The sequence below is a fragment of the Periophthalmus magnuspinnatus genome, chromosome 13 (assembly GCF_009829125.3).
Source record: "Periophthalmus magnuspinnatus isolate fPerMag1 chromosome 13, fPerMag1.2.pri, whole genome shotgun sequence".
NCBI classification, from domain to species: Eukaryota; Metazoa; Chordata; class Actinopteri; order Gobiiformes; family Gobiidae; genus Periophthalmus; species Periophthalmus magnuspinnatus.
The window spans coordinates 24,631,747-24,657,157 of NC_047138.1; the positions used below are offsets into that span (position 1 = coordinate 24,631,747).

General features: G+C 40.0%; 1 protein-coding gene across 1 annotated transcript in view; it reads left to right on the forward strand.

Annotated features, from left to right (window-relative positions):
• The window catches only part of mtnr1ba (melatonin receptor type 1Ba), a 44,959-nt gene extending 25,486 nt beyond the window's left edge, over positions 1-19,473 (forward strand). The window contains exons 2-3 of the mRNA XM_033976962.2: positions 14,647-14,765; positions 18,727-19,473. Coding sequence (XP_033832853.2) covers positions 14,647-14,765; positions 18,727-19,473 — 866 coding nt within the window. The remainder of the gene's footprint in view (positions 1-14,646; positions 14,766-18,726) is intronic.
• The last annotated feature ends 5,938 nt before the right edge of the window (positions 19,474-25,411 follow it).

Sequence of the window (25,411 nt, forward strand, 5' to 3'; positions counted from 1 at the left end):
GGATCTAAAATCCCAGCTGTCCGGACAGCAGTTATTGTTTACACATCCGACCACAAAAGCAAAGGCAGCCACCGAGGCATCATTTCGGGTGAACCACTTAATTGTTAAGCACAAGAAGTCCTTCCAAGACAGAGAGATGATAAAAGAGGCATTCGTTGAAGCAACTCACACGTTGTTTCGAGACTTTAAAAACAAACCAGAAATATTATCTTCAATTAAAGCTCTCCAGCTATCAAGAAATACAGTTACATGGTGCAGTGAGGCTATGGCCGAGGATTTGACCCAGCAACTTTGGAAGGATATCGCGGCCTGCGAGTGTTTTTCACTGCAACTGGACGAGTCTACAGATGTGAGTGACACAGCCCAGCTGTGTGTATTTATTAGGATGGTATTTTCCGGTATGACTGCAAAAGAGGAGCTGTTAACATTACTGTCCATGACTGAACATACGCAAGGAGAGGACATTTTTCAGTCTTCAGGAGTTGTTGCTACACACTGACGTGAGATGGCTTAGTCGAGGGAAATTCCTGCAAAGATTTCGAGAGCTCTGTCCGGAGATTAAGGAGTTTTTCCGTGTTGCTAAACATGCGGAATACACGCAACTAAATGACGACCAGTGGCTGCTAGACTTAGCATTTTTAACCGATCTGACCAACATGTTGAATGACCTTAATGTCGAGTTACAAGGAAAAGACAAAACTGTGATCAATATGATCAGCTCAGTTAATACTTTCAAACAGAAAATGCTATTGTCAAAGATGAAGCGCCATGATTTGGGTAACTTCCAGAACCTCGCATCAGAGTTGGAGACGCAGGGCAGGGCGTGCGTGCAACTTGACAGTGCACGCTACACAGAGCAGATTGAGAACTGTCTATCGGAGTTTGACAAACGCTTTCAAGACTTTGTTTTATTGGAGCCAATATACTCATGTGTTACCCTTTTCTGGAAGATGCTGATGTTTATTCACTGTCAACAAAAATTGCATCACTTTTTCACCTGAACTCTTCTGGAGTGGAGGAGGAGATTCTGACACTACAAGCTGACATTCAGCTTAAGTCCAGGGCTCATGGACAGTTCTGGAACTTACTCACAGAGGAAAAGTACCCCAACATGAGGAAGTGCGCATCCTCCTTGACTGCATTATTCGGCTCCACTTATTTGTGCGAGTCAGCCTTTTCTCACATGAAGATTATTAAGTCCAAATACCATTCCACATTGACTGATGATCATTTGGAAGCGTGCCTGAGGCTGGCTATCAGCAGCTATTCTCCGGACTATGGATCCCTGGCTGATTCCATTCAGTGCCAGTCATCAGAGTGACAAAAATTTAAGTTTCATTGTTCAGTATAAAAAATATAATTAAATATGTTTAACATTTTTTAAAGAAGGTGGTAGATCTTTTTGACTTGGTCACTTTATAAGTAGATCCCATGCTGAAAAAGTGGGCGCACCTCTGATCTAGGTGCACCCAAAGTACAGCTATAAGGGGAATTCTAAAACACCCTGCACCGGATAAACTCAAACATACACATAGTGGCTTGATAATAATCAACTAATGCCAGCATAATAAGCTTCAGAAATCAACCTGCATAACAAGTATGAGTCTTGCACCTCCATTTATTTGGCTCCTGGCAGATTCATCACGTAGTCCTTCATATCCTATGTGGTCTTGAGGGAGAGACTGGAGCCATCGGGGTTAAATATCTTGACAGTAGCTGGGTACAAAAAGGAATATCTGATCCCCGCGTCTCGGAGTGCTCTCCGTGCATCAGCGGACTCCTGTCTCTTCTTCGCCACGGCCGCTGAGAAATCCTGGTAGAAGGACACTGTACCTGTTGCTGTCACCACGTTAGCTTTCGCCCTCACAGCACGGAGAATCCTCTGCGCATCAGCATAATAGTGCAGCCGAACCAAGACAGCGCACGGTCCCGCCGCACCCGCACGTCTCAGCTGTGGGCCACTGCGGCGCGCTCTATAGATCAGCAGATCCCTCTGTAAGCCCAGGGCCTCTGGTATCCACTTTTGAAAAAAATCTACTGGCGAAGCACCCTCTTGCAGCCCAATGATTCTTACGTTCTGCCTACGGCTCTGATTCTCAAAACTTTCCAGTCTCTCCAGTGCTCTCTGAAGCTGGGCCTCTAAAGCGCTAATACGGGGCTCGCTCGTGACCGCGGCATCCTCCAGGTCCGACACCCTCTGTTCCACCGTATCCATCCTCTCGATCAAACTGTTGAATTTACCAGAGAGTTCGTTCAAAGGTTTCAGCTTGTCATCCAATATTTGGGATATATTAGCAATAACCTTATCTGCGATAGAATCGTTTTCATCTCGATGGTCACTCGCTAGGCCCACGTCCTTGGTGTCGCCCATGACCTTGTCCGCTTGGCTGTTGTCTGCTAACGTGTCGTTACAGCTAGCTTTAGTCTTAGTTCCACGTTTGCCCATTTCTCTCTTCTTACTTGTGCCAGGTTGTTTGAAAAAGTCATCTAACGACATCACACACCCTGTAGCTGACGGTAATACGTCAGTATATTTGTTTTCAGAATTTAATTCAAATGTTCTGTATTTGTGTCAAAGCACTGATGTCTTTATTTTATTAATTTTTATATATCGTATTTGTGAAAATTATTTACTGTTATGAGTCACGTGAGCACATGTTTGCCCTGGAAGTCAAACAGAGAGAGAACTAGTAATAGCCACGAAAAGTGAAAAAGAATGAGCAAAGAAATACAGAAAAGTGCAAGATGTCAGATTTAACTACCGCTGGTCATGATGGTGAACACGGTAAATATTGTGTTTTTGTATTTATTTAAATGTATTCTATGTTTTAGAGTTACGCAAATTTTCCTTTATCTGTCCTTTAGTTTTCACGGTGTTCACGGTGTGAAGGTGGAAAGTGTGAACGAGATTAAACATTGGCACATCAACATCAGTAAGGAGTGTGAAGTCCTTTTATTAGAGAAGAAAACCAGGGTAGCTACACACCCAGTGAGGCAATTTATGTTCAAAACTAGTCAAAAATTCGTATTTTACAAGACATCCGGTGCAGAGCCGAAAAATACGCGTCTACTCCAAAGTTGTCCCTTACTTATTCATCCTACTTATTCACTGCAATGACTTTATAAACACTTTTCACAACTTCCAGAGACCGTAGTGGTGTTTGCAGTTCCAGTAAAGCTAACAACAACAAGTATGCAAATACACACTTCCTGATTATGAACAATAAAATGCTTAGATGCAGACAGCATGCAGATGAGTAAGTCCGACATTTAACATTTTATTTCTATAACACTAATGCCTAGAATAAAGATAAACCTGCTATGTGCCATCATCAGAGAAATCTAAAAAAAAAAAAAAAAACCATAATGAACAAGATCTGTTTCTCGCCATTTCCATTATAACCAATATTGAGGCCTATAGTACAATAAAGCCTATCTTTTCTCTCATGTATTTTTCAGGTCCTGGTCCTTTCTCCCTCTGCAACGTGTAGGGGGTTAGTACAGTGAGCCACAGAAACATGTCCTGGCAGCCTCCCTGATCAAAGACGCTTATTAAACTTTCAGCTCATATTGTGTAATGCCTTATGTAACGATATCTGACGTCAGGGCTAGCTAGCTACACTCTCATTTATTTAGCATTTTAACATAGGCTGGGGTCTGAGAGCTCCATGCCCAGGGAAAGTGTCTCCTTTTCTGGGAAAGACTCATCAATTGCTCCCTCTCCTCCAGAGAGATGAAGAGTGGAGAGATATAGGAGCAGCATCACATTTAAGTTGTATGAGGGAGGTTACTGTAAAATTGTATACAGGATAATTTTCAGTGTGAATAATAGACAATTTAAGTATAAAAAATGTATTTGGTTTACTATATGGCTACTAAATAAATCAGATGGCTTCACTCCAATCACCAACTACTGAAGCAAGAGTAACTTAAAGAGTTAGAGAGAACTTTGGGGACATAACTGATTTATAATTTGAAATTGATGTCATTTAAAGGATAAAACATGAAATACTGCTGAAAATTTGGTATTTTCAAAGGATATACACAAAAATGAGAAAAACAAAATCATATCTAAAGGAGCACTGCAAGAAACACAAATGTTCAAATCATTTCATGCTGTTTAATCATTTCATACTTGTTACTCAAATAAGAGTACTGTTCCTTCAATAAATATTACTCAAGTAGGAGTAAAATTAAGCTGCTAGAAAAGTACTCTGGAAAGTACAATTTCTTTGAAAAGCTACTCAAGTAAATGTAACTGAGTACCACCCAGCTCTGCCAGTCACACACTTCCAATACCACATACAGCCACAGACACACAGAGACAAGGGTATAGTCAAGTGTCTTGCCTAAAGGCATAACTGCAGGTATGGAATCAAACTAACAGCAGGTCTCTGTCTCTAACTCCAAATCTACCGCTGCCTCATATTGTGAATGTGGTTGTACAAAGAGATGGCAAGAGGCAAGGTTTTTTTGAGTCTCCATCTACTGCATATCTCATGAAAATATTATTGCTTTACCTGGAATGTTCCACAGTATGCTATAAATGTATTAATCTTGTATTCATTCAGTCGCATGCATTTTATTGGTCTGGTGGTGGTGCCTGCTTGTCTCTATGGAAATTGCAAACCTTTATGCCATTCTGAGGAACATTTCAGTGATCATGAGACATTAGTTCAGAAATGGCAACTCACAATTATAATAACAGGCAACAACTCCAACTCTATGGAAATTATAAGGTTTCGAATGCTCCACTTAAAAGCATACAGAGAGCCTCTTTAAAGCATTTTTAATCATAGTAGTCATATAAAACTATTGTCTGGTTGATAGTAATTTCTGTGTCAATTTGTCTTGTGAGATAGAAATGAGTTTGACTGATTTTTGACATCTACTATATTTGTATCTTGTAGTGTCTCTAAAATTAATCCAAGAGGGCTATATTAGGTCAGGAAAGCAGACAGTGTTAAATTTGCCTCTTCACTGTGGCAGTCTACAGAGAACACTTACATCAGAACTCACCACACTTAACAGAAGAGTAGAAGAGAAGACTTCAAACAGACCTAGTGCTTAGACCCATTTGAGGTTAAGGCTCAGGGAGCGACTACTCAACCCAAGACTCAAACATAAGCAGAAACAAAATGATGACAGTGAACCAGAAACTCCAAACTACACTGCTGGTTTATGTTTGTATCTATCTGATCTTACAATATAGCCTTTGTAGCTATATAATACCTTTGAGACACATTCATCCTTAAAGCTACCATCTGCAAGTTTATTTGATTTTTTTTTTCACTAATAGGTGGCAGTTGTGAAACCTATTTTCTCCTCCCCTCACCTGGTCTTAGTTGGGACTCATCTGTGCTCTCTGGTCTTCTTCTGTCAGACCAAGGCTGCACACCATCAGACAGCAGTAACATAGATAGTATCTAGTGGTGAAGTGTGACAATACAGCAAGGGTGGGTTGGCGGGTGGGTTATAGATGGTAGCTTTAATAGCAAAAGGTGTTTATATTGGCGTAGCACACATAAGCTTCAGCCTTTTGGACTCTGTACAAACTATGTACTGATAATATATGTGGAAAATTGTCCAAATAAAAAGCTCAGATCTATCTAAATGTATATATCAAGATTGAGCAAATAAAAAAAATGTTGCATTAGAAAATTAAACTAGAATATAGTTTAATGTATATATGTATATATATATATATATATATATATATATACATACAATCCATCATACTTATTTCTATTGATTTGGTTGACTTGATATAAAATATATGATGTAGAATATAATCCTGCCATTATACAACTTGCAGATGCTATTATAAATACCTATACACATGAAAGCCATTTGTTTTCCCAGCTATTGCAATGTTACCCCACTTGTTCCATTCCTAATGTGGTTCTATTTTGGCACACAATTATCTTGACTAACAATGCGTTTTGCTGTGGATCCCTGTACAGTATCCCAACCTAAAAACCTAAACTAAAGTCTTCCCTGAAGCGCTGCAGTTATTCCAGACATGAGCTGAAGTGACAGACCACACTCCACCACCTCCTCGTGACCTCATTTTACTCTGGTGAAGGTTTAGGCTAAAAAAAACTGTCTCAACGTATTCCAGCTTCATGTTTTCCTAAGAACTATTTTTGCTTTCAGGGCATTTGTCTGTCATAATGGCTGGTGAAAGGTGTACCAAAGAGGTGCAGAACTCGGGGCAGATTTACAGTGTTTTATTTACAGTTAGTGCACAATCAAACAAGAGTTCATTAATCCGACAAAGGGCGAGGAGCGGGGGCGAGCCAGGGCCCGGGGATGCGTCGTGAAGAACGGAGATGGAGACAGGTAACAACCAGGACCGGAGCGAGGACAGGACCGGGGATGGAGCCAGATGAGACCGAGCAGAAGCAGTCCAAAGAACAGGAGCCGGAGCTGGAGACGTGGCTTGAGCCGGAGGCCAGGACGAGGCCAGGAGGTGAAGACAGGGAGTAGACTGTACCGGAGCAGGAGTGCGGGGTCAGGAGCAGAGCCGGAGACCAGGAGCTAGAATGGATGGCAGAACCAGAACCTGGGAGGCAGCAAGAATCCAATGAGCATCAAAAAGGCAAGTAGAGATGTTACGCTCGAGCCTCTCAGCTCGACACTGTATCAACCCTATGAAGCGGAAGTGTCGCCGAGCGTTGTTTCGATACGTGCTTCACCACGCCAAAAATCACGTGACCAGTCAAACCGAAGCCTCGTTATGTCAGAAGTGTCAGAGATACATGTCGAGCTCCGGTTTCAAGCTGCTTTGTGGGAATTTTGATGGGGTGGTTTGTAATTGTGTCAGAGCTTTAAAAGAGTCTGAATCCCCTCAAGAATTGTGGGTTTTGAGAGGAGGAGATTTTGTTGATGACATTTCTAACACTATACTAGTTATTCAATAAGAGAAAGTTTATCTTAAAGCAGGTAAGATACAACAGGTAAGAATAGATTACACCTAGTACAGATACATTTATATACACTTGGTGACATATTACATAACACAAGATACACTCCACCACATACACAGATTCACATCAACATACACCTAGGCCTATATAATACACAGTCATAGTTTTAGGTTGGTGATATAGGTAAGTGGTAGGTAAGTGTTGAGAGTGAGTTTGAGTGGTTGAAAGAGAGTGTGAGTGAGACAGTAAGGAAGAGATATGGAGGGACAGCTATTGCCACCAAAAAGAGCATGGTCATGTGCATGGGAGCACTTTGACTTAATAAGCCAGAATTTACAAATACCTTATCTCACATTTCCCCCCCACTCACACCCCTGACACCTTTTCCAAAAATGTTCCAATTTCAGAAAAACTACAGTTGCACAATCACTATCCCAGTTACTTAACCACATCATTTTATTCACCAATTTTTCCAAAATGCCTCTGTAGCTGCAAACTCTTTAGTTGGCCAAGTCAGAGAAAAACTAATACAAACATATAAGTATAGGACACAAAGACACCAGTTTGAAAAGTTTTTTTTTTATTTATTTTTTATTAGAAAGTAGCCATTTTATTGGTACAGCACATTTAAAAACATGAGTTGCGCCAAAGTGGGAAAAGCAACTTAATTTAAACACAAGTTGACACAAAATAATGTAAAACAATTTCATAATAAACATAAGTTATAAGAGAACAAAAATAAAATGGAAGTGATAAAATTCATCCAGACGAAAGTCACAGAAAAGGGGAGTGGGGATTAGAGGAAGGGGATAAGCGAGGTTCACAAAAGCTTTACGTCACATCCACACAAATGCATTACAGACAAATCCAGCAGATGTCGCTTTTCTGACTGTGTCAAATGATTCGAAGCACTGTGTCATTTTCAGTGCAGTTGTCTCAAAGTGGTTCAACGTTTCATGAGGTTTCGGTTTTACCATCACTAAAGGCAAGTAACAAAGAGTATAACAACGGAGCTGGAATAGTCACGTTTGACACGCGGACGATCTGGCACCGAGTGTCTGGTTTCAGCTCCTCTTATCCACGGCAGGTGTGTTGATTGCCCCGATGGGAAGCAGGTGCGCGCGGGAGGAGCCGAGAGCTCCGCCCAGCTCCAGGCCCAGACAGGTGAGGGAGGAAGGAGAACACACAGGGAGACGAAACAGGAACATATGTGCCTCATGACATTGTCTGAACTTCCGCTGAGAAAATTTGAAATTGTAATCATCAGTTACAATTGTAATTCAGTACTGTCTCACATTCAAGCAGTTCTCCACAAGTTTAAATCCATGCTTGTTTATTTGTTCTTGATTCAAAAGTAAATTATGTAACAAATAAAAAGTATATAATTAAGAACTAGGGTACATAGCTACATAAATAAGAATTGATTATAGAATTATAATTTAGAATTACACAGTTAGTACTTCTATGTCTGGTATAAATGTCAACAAAAAAGAGGGTAGTTGCAATGGTTAGTCTATTTATTCAGAAACCCAAAGGTTGGCAGTGCTATCGTAACTCAGACAATTGCATATGGGCAAGACACTCCACCCATCTAGCCTATGTATAAATGTGGTGTGAGTTGTGGTGGTTGGAGGAGGCATAGGCACAGATTGATATCCACACCTGCAGCTACCTTGTCCACTAAGTATGGGGAGTGAATGAATAATGGATGACATTGTAATTAAACTGACCCATTGCTCTTCAGGTCAAACTGTCAATATTGCCAATATTGCTTAAAGCTGCATTGCATAACCTTTCTGATGAAGGGTTTACCACCTGCTAGGCTAGAGATGTTAATGCTTTGCTTGAAATGTTTTGCATAATGTCATTAAACTTATCTTCATGGAGACAAGCAAGTGATGTCACTAAGTCAAGTCATAGCTGAGGCAAGCCCATTTATAAGAATATTTTAGAGGCATTTTTGAGCAATAAAAACACCTGTAATTGAATAAATGTAATTATGTTTAATGCCATAATGTGGAACATTCCAAGCAAAGCAATTACATCTCTATGGAAACATAGATGGCAGACCTTCTCACCAAAAAAATTATATAACACATGTTCACAACATTTTTAGAGGACTTTTTTCCATTCAAAAGTTATCATATTATGTTATAAATTGTTAACCACCATGGCAACAGTCCTAATTTTGGCTCATTCTGGAATCCATGGATATATAGATGTAATATTGAGAGATTGGATATGTACTCTCCCTGTGTGAATCCTCAGACTGTGTGTTTCTTCTTCTCTCTGCAGTGCACCAGACTGATAATGTATGGAGCCTGTTGAGTTGTTCTTTTATGCTCTTTTTTGTGTGGACATGTATGGACCGCAGTGCTGACTCAGGCCCTGATGACTGACGCATTAAAAGCCATTATAGTGCGAGGCTTGTATTTCACATCCGCTGCCCTGTTCCCATGTATCACCCACGGACACTGCGGAACATTAACAACAGGCTATGCTCTATCAACACACAAGGGGCTATAGGGAAAATAATCAAACATACTACAAGTGAGCAGGAAAAGAACTAGAGACTTTTTCTTAAAGTAAAGAAGCGTGCCTATTCATGGGCTTCAACTTCCTGTTATAATTGACATTTTGAGGACTTACAACCATTCAAAAGATGTAATATTTTTGTTTTAAATTGTTACTGTGGCAACGATAATTCTGAAATCCATGGATAGTTATGCTTTGAAATTTGTATTTTGACTCAAACTCAAACTATTTTGATCCAAACGAAATAATTTAGATTTTAAGATGATCTATCGAAAATGCTAGTCCACTACGTAGGTTTTCTGTTTGGAGAATCTGCCAAATGCTTCCAACAGGTCGCCCTAGCAGGATTGGTTAAAGGATGGATCAAATGTAGGAGATACATTTTGGACAATAAAATCAATTTTAACCTTACCCATGACACAGGAGTGCTTGTTATTGCTTGCTTGTTGGTCATTTACTGCTGTTGTGTCCTTGGGCAAGTCACTCCCCAACACTCCACGCCATTTTTAAGGAAACTGATTCAGTAATTGTTTCTAAATAAGTATTATATGGGTGCTAGTGCACTCAAACCACCCATTCACTTTGAGAGCATTCTAACAGCACAATGTAATAATGAAGGTAAAAATAAAATGTGTTCTCTAGTGGGATGTGGGAATGCAACTGTGATCTGTGGCAATAAATAACTCACTAAATTTAGTAGCACCAAACTGTCATCAAACACACAGTCCCATCCATTCAGACATGATGCGTGGTGAAATATCTTGCCCAAAGACACAAAGGCAGTGTGCATTGTCAGTATCAGGAGTGAACACCTTAGCCTTGGTATTTTACGTTATAGCTTCAAATGTTAAGAGAAGACAGGCTATTTGTACACTGATTTCTGAGTGAACAAAACAAAATGTATCTCTTATCTCCATGGAGATAAGCAGGAGATGGAACCAGCACAACACTTAAACATGAATAAATTCAAGATAGTGTGACCCACTTTAAGCAAAGCAATAACAAATCCATGGAGACAAGCAGAGGACCAACAAACAATGTTGCATGGTTCAACTTTTAATCCAGCGAGAGATGGTTGGAACCTCAAATTTCAGCATAATATTTCTTCTGCAAACAAACATTTGGTAGCTAGCAGATTCTGTATAGAAAACAAACGTGATAAAATGCTCACCAAACACCATTACTTACACTATGTACATTTTTGTGACAGGTCCATTACCGGCTTCTCTCCATGGAGATGTTATTGCTTCGCCTGGAATGTTCCACAGCATGGCATATAATTTATCTAATCTCCATGGAGATTAGCAGGTGATGCTACCAGACCAAGTTACAGATCAGGTCTATGGAGAGGCAATTCAGCACCTGTCAAATGTCATACAGCTGAAACATTTAGGGCAAAGGTGTGGAGACAGAAAATTTAACAAATAATTCAATAATGGTCAAAACCTCCAAAAGGACATTTCTTCTGCAAACAAATTTCACATTAGCTTCATAGTGAGACCAAAGGTGCTAGAATGCTCTGAGTTGGCATATTCTGGTGCCATGCTGTTGCCCTGTGTAGGTCAGGCAGAAGTGGCAGCGTCCAGACGTCAGCACAACCATAACTTATGTCTTCACAGAGGCTGCATTGGCAAGGTCAGCGCTCACACATAATGGAGCGTTTAGTGATACAGGCACTGCCTGTTACACACAGAGCAGCAAAACCCACAGTGTATCTGAGCCTGAGTCAACAAATGTGTTACAGGATGTTTTAGTGTGCAGCTGTGTATGCACTTTGCCTTCACAAACAGGACACCATCATTTAACTGGCCTTTTATGGTTCTGTTTTCTTTCTGTAATTGGCTTCAGTGTTTCCTGCCTAGGGACAACAGATCGCATCTTTGCTATTTCTTACATATTTAAATCACAGATATTCATCACTATCAACTAAAATCAAATAAATTGAACTTTGAGTACCATTAATGCCTACATGTCTACTCTAAAGCCATCATTGCATTGGTGGTCAGTTAAAGGTTAAGCTTTCTGATTAAGGGTCTACCTTCTGCTAGTCTCCATGGATTGCTTTGTCTGGAATGTTCCACAGTATAGCATTAGACTTATCTAAGACCATGCCATCAGGTCAAAAAGAGTCTACTCATGCATGTTTTTCAAGTTATTTTTTAGCAACAAAGACACATGTGAAAGAAAAGCAAACTAGTGACTTACAATTACAATTTGAAGTTGGACATGATAATATACTTTTTGCCATTTTAAGTGTACAATTCTTTAAGTGCATAGAACATAATATGAACATATATAAATTCTGCATTTAAGTTAAATGTTTATATACTTTCTCTCACTTCTCACTACTTATTTGTTTATTACTCTCCTGGTAGACCACAAAGCCAGCCACAGTGGGTCATAAGCAATACTTTTGTGTTTGAAAAATGGATGGAATTACACCATGTAAGGGCATTGAATGTGAAATGAATCTCAAATCAATATGGAAATCAAATCTTCATGACTTCTGTCACTGTAGATGTTTTACCATAACTGTGTGACCTTTTCAAAACGCTACTGTATTTTAATCAAAGCCCCATGCTAATATGAATTTTGACTACAGTGAAAACCATCCCATTATCAGACTAATATTAGTCTTTACCCTAATATGTAATGCTCTAGGACAGGGGTCACCACCCTATGCCCGCGGGCGCCATGTCGCCCCCAAGCCCCACATAAGTCGCCTGCAGACCGGTTCTAAAATTAGCACAACTCACTAATGAGCTGCATCTAAAATTAAATTTTATTCTGTTGCTTTTTTTAAAAAAAATTACCCTTGCGTTTACATAGATTAAAACTGACAATATCTTAAACATATGTTCATTATACGTGAAGTTTAGATAAGTTAAGGTGAACTTTGACCTACTCACTTCAAAGGTCAGTATTGTGCACGTGACAAAACCAGTGCTCCGCTCGCGAGCGCTGTGAGGATGCGCTGAATGCAGTTTCTTCCTCCAAAACATGTTAGAAAATAAAGAGATCACTTTCACAACGATTTAAGACTGTAAAAGAAACCTGCGCGTATCTCATCTGCGGAGTGACTGTGGTGACGGCAAAGCGGCACAATGTGGAGGGACACTTCACCACGTCTCACAAAACTCCACACTAACTACACACAGGGACGCGCACTCACCACGGGCGCGCACACTATGGGCAGAGCAAGCACAGAGCTAAACGCAGCTTTGGGTAAACAACAGGCTTTTTTCACGACACCGGTGGAAAAGTCACACAACGCAACCGAGATTTATTTAAAATATGTAAGCTTATTTTTCTTTAACATTACATAATTGATAACTTTATGAAACACGGTGCAATGTATATTATTTATGTTTTGTTAAAAAGGTTTGTCAATGGATAGTGAAAATGGGACACTTTTCCTATGAGATGTAGTGATGTGAAGTGAAGTGTCATCTGGAAATTTAACAATTACTAAGATTAGTAAAGTTAAAGTGCTGAATATTGATATCTGTTTCCCTCCTTGCTCATTGTTGATAATTATTTTGAGAAATCATTAATGTGATCAGTGTCTTGCAACGTAATCAGTGTGTTCACATAGATGATTATCATTTATCATTATTAATAATGTATAACTAAAGGCAAACTGAGAAAATTTATTTTGAGAAATCATTAATGTGATCAGTGTCTTGCAACGTAATCAGTGTGTTCACATAGATGATTATCATTTATCATTATTAATAATGTATAACTAAAGGCAAACTGAGAAAATGTGTTATTTCAGAAGAGCGTCCCAAACTGGTAGCCCTTCGTATGACTCAGTGCCCATAAAGTAGCTCTCAGGTTAAAAAAGGTTGGTGACCCCTGCTTTAGGAGCTTAAGGTCCTATTGACGATCCTAAATCCAATTGGCAAAAGTTTGTTGAAATCAATGCAGTAGTTTTTATCAGGGATTAAAACTGCTGCAGTACCTGATAATGTGCTTACTACACAGAGCACTAAAGTATGGCTGAAATGTCTCTCTGCTCTCTCTCACAAGGGTGACCGCATGTCCCTGATGGATGGGACTGTCATGCTTTGAAGCTTTGAAGCTGGTCCGAGTCCCACATAATTAATTCTAAAAAATGTCCCTTGGTTTGAAGTGTCCCTGTCTCCAATGTTCGTGTTTAACAAATCATAACAATAAGGCATTGCAGCATATTTTAATACATTTGGCTCCTCAACATTATTTTAACCAAAGTGAAATGGTGACCCTGAATTTCCTCTTTATCAGTGATGGATATTCTGTGTCTTTGTGACTTTCCAGCCACTGAACCCCACCTAAGGTACATAGCATTTTTAAAACAAATCTTTCATAGATTATATTTTCTTTTTCATGCTAACTAACTGGTTTTATATATATATATATATATATATATATATATATATATATATATATATATATATATTTTTTTTTGTAATGCCCAAAATCACAACAACAGTTGTCTCGAAGGGCGTTCATGTTTTTTGTATATCTTGATCAGTGTATGCTCGAAAGGGTAATTCTCAGCCAGCTTTAAATGTAAAGAAAGAAAGTTGGTGATATAACATAATAAATGCTATAACGGAAATAAGTTATATCACTTGTTAAATAGGGGCTTTTTTACTTTCATCTCCAAAGGTCAAAATGCAGTTTCACCTTGATGACGTGATGATGTCATGAAGTGTTAGTTTTCAGGTTAACAGATACCTCTTACCTTTTGTTTAGCCAAATGATTCTAGTGAAGATATGGAGCACTTCCTGTTTTACCACATGACATCACAAGGTGGAACAGATTATTTTCTGTTTGAGAGAAGAACTCAGCCTAAATATGCAGGGTTTGTGTGTTAAACATATGTTAATGAAACAAAACACAACTCTGGGTATGTTTTTTGATGAGGAAACATACAAAGATGAGAAAACAGCATAATATGGTCCCTTTCATATGCCTGGATAAAGCTTTAATCTTATCAGTCAGACCTATCCATTATCTTGGCGCTTGGTCCCATAGTGACAGAAGGAACCGTTAAACTGTGTGAGATAATTATTGTCTCCATTCATCATTTATGTGCCTAATAAATCCACTTTTACTTTGATTGATGCCTTGAAGCTTAACTGTCCCCACTGGTTTTAACATAAGTTTCCTTCTTTCCTTTGCTTGTGTCCTTAGGAAACGTGTTTGTGGTGAGCTTGGCCTTCGCTGACCTGGTAGTGGCACTGTATCCCTATCCTCTGGTGCTATATGCTATCTTTCATGATGGATGGTCACTAGGGGAGACGCAGTGCATGGTGAGTAGTTGTCAAGTGTCGAGAAAATGTTTGCAAAAGCGGTTCCAAAGCCTATTGATTAAAGCTACACTATGTAACTTTTCTAGTGGAGCGTACACCACCTATATTTCTTCTTTCTAAAGATGCTTTGCCTGGAATGTTCCACAGTATGACATTAAATTTGATCTATCATTTACAGGTGTTATATTGCTCAAAAATACATTGTGTACATTCTTACTTTGGGCAAGGTTGCCTCTCCATAGATCTGACCAGTAACTTGGCCTGATGGTATCCCCTGCTCGTCTCCATGAAGATGGAAAAGTTTATTGTGGAACATTTCAGGCAACGTAATAACATCTCTATGAAGACAAGCAGGTGGAGAACCTATCTCCATGTTCTATTCACAAATCAATAGTGTGTAGCCTATAGCGTGGTGTGATGCCTTCTGCTACCTCTGATTTTCCTCCATTGGGTTGAGATCTGGAGAAGAGTCCTCACGTGCTGCACTGCTCCTGACAGGTTGTAGTGTGTCAGTGAAGAATGGGTGAATAGAGAGGAGATATTTCCTTACAGGGACAATAAAGTCTGTACCTTAATTTCAACCTGCTCCGAGGCTGTTGTTGAGTGACGATGCTGACCAAATCACTAATAGCATTTCAAACATGTTCAAAACAAGAATTTGACTTGAGGATTGAAGGAACAAATAGTTTAAAAGATGTTAAGGAGAGATACACTTTACTGTCCCTGTTGGGAAATTTATCTTCTGAATTCAACCCATCCTTCAATGCTGCTGAAGCAACCTGTCAGGAGTAGAGGGGACCCATCTCTGAGACTTTAGCTGGGCTTGGTAAGAACTAGGGTTGTAAAAAAAAGAAAAAGAAGGATGCCCAGATAATAATATCCATCCATCCATTTTCTGGGTCACAGAGGCAGCAGTTTCACAGCAGGGAGGCCCAGACTTCCCTCTCCACACACACTTCCTCCAGCTTTTCCAGGAGAATCCCGAGGCATTCCCTGGCCAGCTGAGAGACATAGTCCCTCCAATGTGTCCTGGGTCTTTCCCGGGGCCTCGTCCCGGTGGGATGTGCCCGGAACACCTCCCTAGGGAGGCGTCCAGGAGGCATCCGGAATAGTTGCCCGAGCCACCTCAACTGGCTCCTCGCAACATGGAGGAGCAGCGGCTCTACTACAAGTTCCTCCTGTGTGACTGAGCTCCTCACTCTATCTCTAAGTGAGCGCCCAGCCACCCTGCGGAGGAAACTCATTTCGGTCGCTTGTAATCTTGTCCTTTCGGTCATTACCCAAAGCTCATGACCATAGGTGAGAGTAGGAACGTAGATTGACTGGTAAATCGAGAGCTTTGCCTTCCGGCTCAGCTCCTTCTTAACCACAATGGTCCGATACAGCGACCGCATCACTGCAGATACTGCACTGATCCGCCTGTCAATCTCACGGTCCATCTGTCCCTCACTCGTGAACAAGACCCCGAGATACTTGAACTCCTCCACTTGAGGCAAGGACCCTCCACCCACCCGGAGAGGGCAAACCACCTTTTTCCGCTCGAGAACCATGGCCTCGGATTTGGAGGAGCTGATTCTCATCCCAGCCGCTTCACACTCGGCTGCAAACTGCCCCAGTGCCTGCTGCAGGTCCTGGTTCGATGAAGCCATCAGGACAACATCATCTGCAAACAGCATAGATGAGACCCTGTGGTTTCTGAACCAGACCCTCTCCGGCCCCTGGCTGCGCCTAGAAATTCTGTCCATAAATATAATGAACAGAACCGGTGATAAAGGGCAGCCCTGGCGGAGTCCAACGTGCACTGGGAACAGGTCTGACTTACTGCCGGCAATACGAACACAGCTCCTGCTCCTGTCATACAGGGACTGGAGAGCCCTTAGCAAAGGGCCTCAGACCCCATACTCCCGAAGCACCCCCCCAAAGGACACGGTCGAATGCCTTCTCCTGATCCACAAAGCACATGTGAACTGGTTGAGCAAACTCTCATAAACCCTCGAGCATCCGATGGAGACCAGGACAAAAACCACACTGCTCCTCCTGAATCCGAGGTTCGACTATCGGTCGGATTCTCCTCTCCAGTACCCTAGAATAGACCTTACCGGGAAGGCTGAGGAATGTGATTCCCCTGTTGTTGAAACACACCCTCCAGTCCTCCTTCTTAAACAGAGGGACCACCACCCCGCTCTGCCAAAGGTACTGTCCCCGACAGCCACGCGATGTTCCAAAGGCGTGTCAGCCAAGACAGCCCCACAACATCCAGAGATTTAAGATACTCAAGATGGATATCATCCACACCCAGAGCCTTGCCACCGAGGAGCTTACCAACCACCTCAGTGGCTTCAACCAGAGGGATGGAAGAGTCCACTCTTGAGTCCTCAAACTCTGCTTCCTCCTCGGAAGACGTGACAGTGGGATTGAGGAGATCCTCAAAGTATTCTTTCCACCGCTCAACTACGTTCCCTGTTGAGGTCAGCAGCTCTCCGCCCGCACTGCTTCCCTCTCCTGCGGCGTCGAATGGTTTGCCAGAATTTCTGCGAGTGCCATGTGCACTGATGGACACCCTTGTGTTCGAACATGGTGTTTGTTATGGACAAACTGTGACTAGCACAGAAGTCCAATAACAAAACACCAGTTCAGATCAGGAAGGCCATTCTTCCCAATCACGCCCCTCCAGGTGTCACTGGTGTTGCCGACGTGGGCGTTGAAGTCCTCCAGTAGAACAATGAACTCCGTAGTAGGTGCACTGTCTAGTACCCCTCCCAGGGACTCCAAGAAGGCCGGGTACTCTGCACTGCTGTTTGACTCATAGGCCGACATAACAGTGAGAGACCTGTCCCCGATCTGAAGGAGCAGGGACGCCACCCTCTTGTTTACCGGGGTAAACTCCAACACGTGACAGCTGAGCTGTGGGGCAATAAGCAACCCCTCTCAAGGAGTTGGGTACCAGAGCGTGGAGGTGAGTCCAACTATATCTAGCCGGTACCTCTCAACCTCCTGCACGAGCTCAGGCTTCTTCCCCCCATGGAATGTGGCGGTAGCGACATTCCACGTCGCTACCGCCAGATGCTGTGTCTGTGGACCGGGTCGTCGAGACACCCATCTTCAACTGCTCCCCAGTCCTCTTCACACCCAACCCCTATGAGACCCACTGTGGGTGGTGAGCCCACAGGAGGGCGGACCCACATCGTCCTTTCAGGCTGAGCCCGGCCGGGCCTTTGCCCACGGCCCGGCCACCAGGCACTCGCATTCGAGCCCCAACCCCAGGCCTGGTTCCAGGGTGTGGCTCCGGCTGCGCCATACCTGGCAACGTCACGGTCCTTGTTATTCTGCTCATCATAGGGTATTGGGAACTGCTCTTTGTCTGACCCGTCACCTAGGACCTGTTTGCCATGGGAGATCCTACCAGGGGCATAATGCCCCAACATAGCTCCTGGGATCATTCGGGTACACAAACTCCCCCACCACGATAAGGTGGCAATTCAAGGGAGAGTCAGATAATAATAGATACTACTAAATCTAGATACTCATTTGAAGAAGTATGAATACTGAAAAAAATAGACAAACATAAGACCACATGCTAATATTTTTTCAAAAATACAAAATATTTAGATTTTGTATTGACAGTTTTAATTTATAGATTATTTTCAATGTGTATGAGTATCAAACCTTTTTCTTTGGTTACGAAATCGAGTTCAAAATTTTATGATCATGACAATACAAGTCAGGACTACACCTTAGCTGGAGGATTTTGTTAATAAATGGCGTCTACATGATTGCGTTTTACACTCTTTTACATATTTTTTTTTTACTATTACCCTTTACCCTACATTCCAGGTCAGTTTTCTTTCTTTCTTCTTCTTTTTTGTCATTTTTTGACAATAAAGCTGCTTTTTAAAAAAAACTAAAAACATAGACCTACTCCATGTACGTTCCTTCCTTGTTTTTTCTGTGTCTGTTATAGGTGAGCGGTTTCCTAATGGGTTTAAGTGTCATCGGCTCCATCTTCAACATCACAGCCATCGCCATTAACCGCTACTGCTACATCTGCCACAGTTTCTCCTACGACAAGCTCTACAGTTACCGAAACACACTGCTCCTGGTTGCTCTGGTCTGGCTCCTCACCATTGTCGCCATAGTCCCCAATTTCTTTGTAGGGTCCCTCCAATATGACCCCCGGGTTTATTCTTGCACTTTTGCCCAGACTGTCAGCACCTCCTATACTATCGCAGTAGTAGTAGTGCATTTTTTCGTTCCAATCACAATTGTCACGTTTTGCTACCTGCGAATATGGATTTTGGTCATTCAGGTACGAAGGAAAGTCAAGACAGAAGTTCGACCCAGGCTTAAACCAAGCGATTTGAGAAATTTCATGATGATGTTTGTAGTTTTTGTGCTTTTTGCGATTTGCTGGGGGCCACTGAATTTGATCGGATTGGCAGTTTCAATAGATCCTGCCTTGGTAGCACCAAAAATCCCTGAATGGCTGTTTGTGGTGAGCTACTTCATGGCCTACTTTAACAGTTGCCTTAATGCTATCATTTACGGCATGTTAAATCAAAACTTTCGAAGGGAATACAAACGAATTATAATGTCGGTTTGGAATCCACAGCTGTTTTTCCAAGAAACTTCACGTGGAGGAACAGAAGCGATGAAAAGTAAACCATCACCTGGACTGAACAATAATGAACAACAAGGAGAAACGCAATGACTGACAAGCTATGCAAGCAATTCTAAGACTGTGAAGCAAGAACAGAGGCAAAATGTATGATCAGGAGGTTGACCTAAAGGTGCAGTGTGTAGCTTTTCTGATGGTGGTGGTGGGGGAGGTTGTACTACTTGTGTGTTTCCCTGGATGTTCTACTGTTAAACTTGAATTTCACTAGCAAAGACCACGCTAAAATAATGGTATATGATAAAAACATTTATCTTTATTTATTTATGAAAAGACGTGGAGGCTGGGTAGAGACTCAGGATGGGGGCTAAAGAGTGGAGACAGATAGTGCTGCCAGGATAGGCTTGCAGAAATTAGCCTTCTGGGTAATTAGAAATGTGTTTGAAGTAAGCTGTGGTTTGCTGGAAAGGAGCAGGATGAAGTTGAAGCATGGTGCTGCTCCTGAATTTCAGTTAATCATGTTAACTCCATCTATTTAATTACACGCATTCTTACTGAGAGCGGTCTTTATTCATCACAGATATATCCTGTAATTTGACCCAGTAGTGCCATCTGGTTGTATTCATGGATATGTCATAAGTTTGTTTGGTGTCATACTGTGGAAACTTCTGAAAAGCAATACAATCTCAGTGGAGGTGAGCAGTTGGCAGATCTTCTACCAGAAGAGTGACATATTGCAGCTTTAAGTTGGACCAATAAATTAGTATGAAAACCTAACCAAGAATTGGTTAGTGTGCGTTAAGTAGTAAGATTAGATCCAAAACCATGATGGGATATGTATAGATAAGTAAATAAATGTTTAATTTGAAAGAAATGCAACTGAATCATGCTGAGACAGAGGCAGTAGGGAGTTCATTGGTGTTCAATTCCCATTTCAATGATGATTATGATAAGAGCATATATATATATATATATATATATATATATATATATATATATATATATATATATATATATATATATTATTGTTATTATTATTATTATTATTATTATTAAATCCTATAGTAAAAACTGAGCCTAACTTTTATAACACAATATACAAATAGCGGACTTATACTAGAGACCACTCTAAAACTAGTAGGCAAGGACCAACTTTGATCAGTATCGCTACATATTCAAATGATGTTCAAATTAATAGGTTGATTTTTTATTTTTAATTACAAGTTGAACTGGTGCTGAGGTACTGTTGTGTTGACCAGTTGCATCAAGATGTTTTACACAACTTGTAATAGGTTATAATTTGAAGAAACCAATTTAAAGATGCTAGGATTGCTTGCATAATTGTATTGTATTCTTCCATAATGTGATAATGAATGGCATTTGCACCAAAGTGTGAGATATTCTGCTTGCAATGGACTAAGGAGACTGTGTTAAATATAAACTGTGTAATATATCTTGGGTATTTGAATAAGCTTTGGATGACTTTGGTGAGAGTCATTTCTGCAGTAACAGGGTTTTGTGCCATCTGATAATAACTGATATTGATGATTTGTTAAGCTATATTTTTGTGCCAAAGACTCAAAGCAATCAACTGTGAAACTAGAACAACAAGAGGCATATGAATGAATGAAGGTTGAATGTGCCACAAAAAGATCAGTTCTGGTTTGACCACAATATACAGAGAGTGGTATCTGTGGCACAGGGCCACTAGAGTTTGAGTATTTATTTATTTTCATGTTTTTGTTCTCTGTTGGGTTCATCATTTGATAGAATGCATATGCTTAGCCTTAATGTAGGCCTGACATGGTCCAGATTTAGATGTGGTGGTACACAGAAACCCAAATATTAGTACTTGGTAGTGATGTGACATTTGTGAAAAAGTCATCTCTCTTGTTTCTTAAAGTGAACGGTGCTAACAGGATCTCAGTTTTTAAAAGAACAGAATCTTTTTCTTGCTTATTTTTATGCATTTTTACACAAATTAATACTGAACCAACACAAGAAGGAAGTGTGAAATAGTTTGTAGATAAAATGAGTTCTCACATTGGCTTCTGGCATATAAATAAATAGTAAAGGGCTAGTCTTTTGAATAGCTCTGAAAGGAACGGATCCAAAAGATTCGGATCCCGTAAAACAGTCAAAAGCCCCATCACTACTACTTTTTAAGCAATGCAATTCTTAATAATTAATAATATATTTAATATTTCAAGTCACACCACATTATAATATAAGGCTATCAAGAATATTTAGTAAATCGGTCAAATGTCAATCAATTCAAATGTATTTATGTAGCACATTAAAAATATTTTCAGCTGACCAAAGTGCTTCACATAAAAGTTAACAAAAACAAATGTACAGAGAATAAGAATATTATTGTCAATAAAAAATATAATAGTAAGAACTTAAAATTATGAATCATGGTGATTATAATAGAGGAAGTAAGCCATTTCAAGACCATATACTCCACATAAAGTAAGCCCAAACTGTAAGAAATGTTGACTTCATAAAGCTGGTCACATACGAAAGGAATGATGATGTGTTAGCCAATATATGAAAGTGAATTTGGCCATAGGGTCAGTCATTGTGATCAGTATAAAATGTGACATTTCCTCCTCTCAGAATAATCGTAACACTAAAATATGGCGATGCAGTGGCAGTCATGTGGTCTTCTGTCCATTAATTTCAATAGATTCTTTTTTCAGACGAAGGTTGAGTTTTTTGGTTTTTTTTACAATTTCGACTGGTCAGTAACGTCTTCCTCAGAATGGTCATGCGATGTTGCTGCGACGTGTTTGGTCAGCTGATTTAAACAGGTTTTGGCCAGGTTACCAACAAGACTAAATAATGAACAAGCTTTTCAAACCAAAACAGGATTCTTTCTGAATTTTTTGTGGCATGCAGTTGTTTAAGTGAAGGTGCCTGCCTCTTGTCTGAAAACTACGCCACGGCAACAGAGCTTAGTAACAGACTCTCTACAGTGTGAAGTCCACCTGGGTTTCCATCATGTATTAGCAATGTGCAAGTGTAATACTGCAGTTATTTAGTGCATTGAATGTTTGTACTCATACAGTAACCTTTGTATCCATGGAAACCGTTTAACCCACTGTGATCAAATCTATAATCAAAACATCAAAACAGAATGGAGGACTTTGTATTTTGAACCAGCTGATGAAGTTTATTTTTATTTTTTTTAAAGGTGCACTATATAACTTTTCTGGTGGGAGGTCCGCCATTTGCTTGGAATGTTCCACTGTGAAGCATTTAACTACACTCTGGTGTGACCTGCTTTTCTTTATGAAGATAGATAAGTTTAATGCCATACTGTGGAACATGTAAAGCAAAGCAATAACATCTTCATAGAGACTAGCAGGTAGCAGACCATTCACCAGAAAAGTTAAATAGTGCAACTTTATTTTACAAAATGATTGCGATCAAGGGTTGAACGTGTTGGTCTTAAGTTCTTAGCATTCTAAATATCAACTCATGAAATTGCCAGCATAACTTTTGTCTTAGTAACTACAGAACAAATGGCATTTCAGTAATGATGAACAAAAATAATGTGAAATCGTGATTTTATTGTTTCTATAGCAACCTGTGTGAATGCTCTTGCCCTGTGAAGCCTCAAACGACATGTAATTGTCAATGGTGCCTAATCTTTTAGCCTCAAAATATAAAATACACCAAAACTAAACCATACTATTGAAGCTATGGTGGGATTACAGGGAAACATGTTCCGTATAGTCCAATGTAGATTGCACTGACTATATAAAGACCAACGGCCAATTCATAGTCACTATGAACAATATCTGTTAAAATACACTACAGCATATGAAGGATTTCCACCACAATAAGACAGCCCCAATAATCAATGGGCTTATATCACTGGCTATGTTCACATGCACACCAAAAATCTGATCATTATCTGATTATTATTATTCTGGACCTTTAATATTTAACTGACATGCAAACTGTTCAATCTAAAGTGAGTAATCAGAGGGACAATGATCAGAAAAAAATCACTTAATTTTGCTGTTTACGTGTCATCTTAAAGGGCCCATATTAAGCTATTTTCTCATCTATTTATAATGTTGTTTTCTCATCACAAACATACCTGGAATTGTGTTTTGTGTTGATTCACACATGTTTAACACACATACCGTGCATATTTAGGCTAGGTTCTCCTCTCAAATAGAAAACACTCCACCTTGTGATGTCATGTGCTCCACTGTGTTTTTTTTTACTTTATACATCTTCAATAGAGTCATTTGAATGATTTCAGCCCTTGCCAATCTCTACTGAACTAAAGGTAAAAGGTAGCTGTTAACTTGAAAACTACCACTTCATGACATCACAAGGTGGAACAGAGCATTTTGAGCTTTGGAGATGTAGACAGACTGATAATAAAGGATTACTCAAGCATGTATGAATGAAACAAAACAGGTCTGTTTTTGAGGAGGTAGCAACATTATAACATGGCTTAAAGCTCACAAGAGTCAATTTTGTGTACTGTAATATAGGACCTTTAAAAGTCTTAAGCCTATAATCTGATATTGAGTGTGCATGTAATCACTGTCAGTGGGAAGAATAACCAAAGCCTTTATTCAAGTAAGGGAACTGTTACTTCAATAAATATTACACATATAGGAGTAAAAGTATGCTGCTAAAAATTACTCCCAAAAGAACAATTTCTTTAAAAAGTTACTCAAGTAAATGTAACTGAGTAAATGTTAGTGACCTCTGGTGTTTAATAATACTGTTCTAAAATACCTTTATTGACCATAGAAAATAAGACATAAGAGCTTCTCATGGAGAAGTTTGTTTGGGTCTCAACCGCATTGCAAACCACAAATTTAAACAACTGTAGCCTTTTTACATTTCCATATGGAACGACGAGAATTAACCCTCCTTGAAAAGCACAATAACTTTGCTGTCTTTGCAATTTACAAACCGTGGGAATCTTAGTAAACCTGAAATTTTAGTATTAAAGTGTAATATATTTTCTATGCATTCCATGTTTCATAATGACTTCCTGGAGTGACCCAAGCTTGTCTCTAGTCAATTGAAATAAAATGGAACAAAATGGCTGCTATTAAGAATGTGCATGCTGCTTTAATGTTTGTGTTTTTGTTGCAAACTGAGGAAAACTGCTGCTGAAGACATAAGCCGACTGTGGTGATAACTGAGATCATGGCCGTAGTCTATGTAATGCTAAAAGCTAGCTACTGAAGCTGACCTAGAATGGGCAGAACGATTGTTTAAACAAAATAAGACATCTGTATAGATAATTGTGCTCTTAAAGTAGGCCAAATGTTTAAATTCTTTTCCCCTTTTAGTTTCCCAATTTTCAGAGAAAAATATCTTTTGTGTTTCTACATAAACAATGCATAATACCTCTCTCTTTGTTCCAAATATTTATTGGTAACTTTTGAAGTCTTTTTAAAAAAAAAATGGGATATGATTGAGTGAATATTGAAGTATGTATTTGATCAACAATGTGTGCCACTGTAAAAAAAAAAAAAAAAAAAAATCAATAAACATTTTAAATTGCTGTTGAAGTTTTTGTATAAACGAGTTTAGCACAAATTAGGGTTGTCAAAAGTATCAAAAATCAGATACCAATCGATAAGAAAACTGATCACTATCATCATCACGATCATCTAAGCATCACCAAAATTTGAGCTTTCCTGAACAGTTTAGTGTAATTTTGAACACTATCAGAACTAATATAAGACCTCATGCCAAGATATTATTTTAGCTATGAAAATTACATTCCATTACATTCTTTTTCCCATTGTGGGTTAGGGTCAGGGTTATTGCCATTGCCATTGTGGCATCACAGTCAGTATAAAGTTTTGAGTGAATTCCATCTTCCATTTTCTTTCGCTTATCCAGGCTGGGTCGCAGGGGCAGCAGTCTAACCAGGGACACCCAGACTTCCCTCACCCCAGATCCCAAAGCGTTCCCAGGCCAGCTGAGACACATAGTCCCTCTAGCATGTCTTAGGTCTTCCCCAGGGCCTCCTCCTGACGAGACA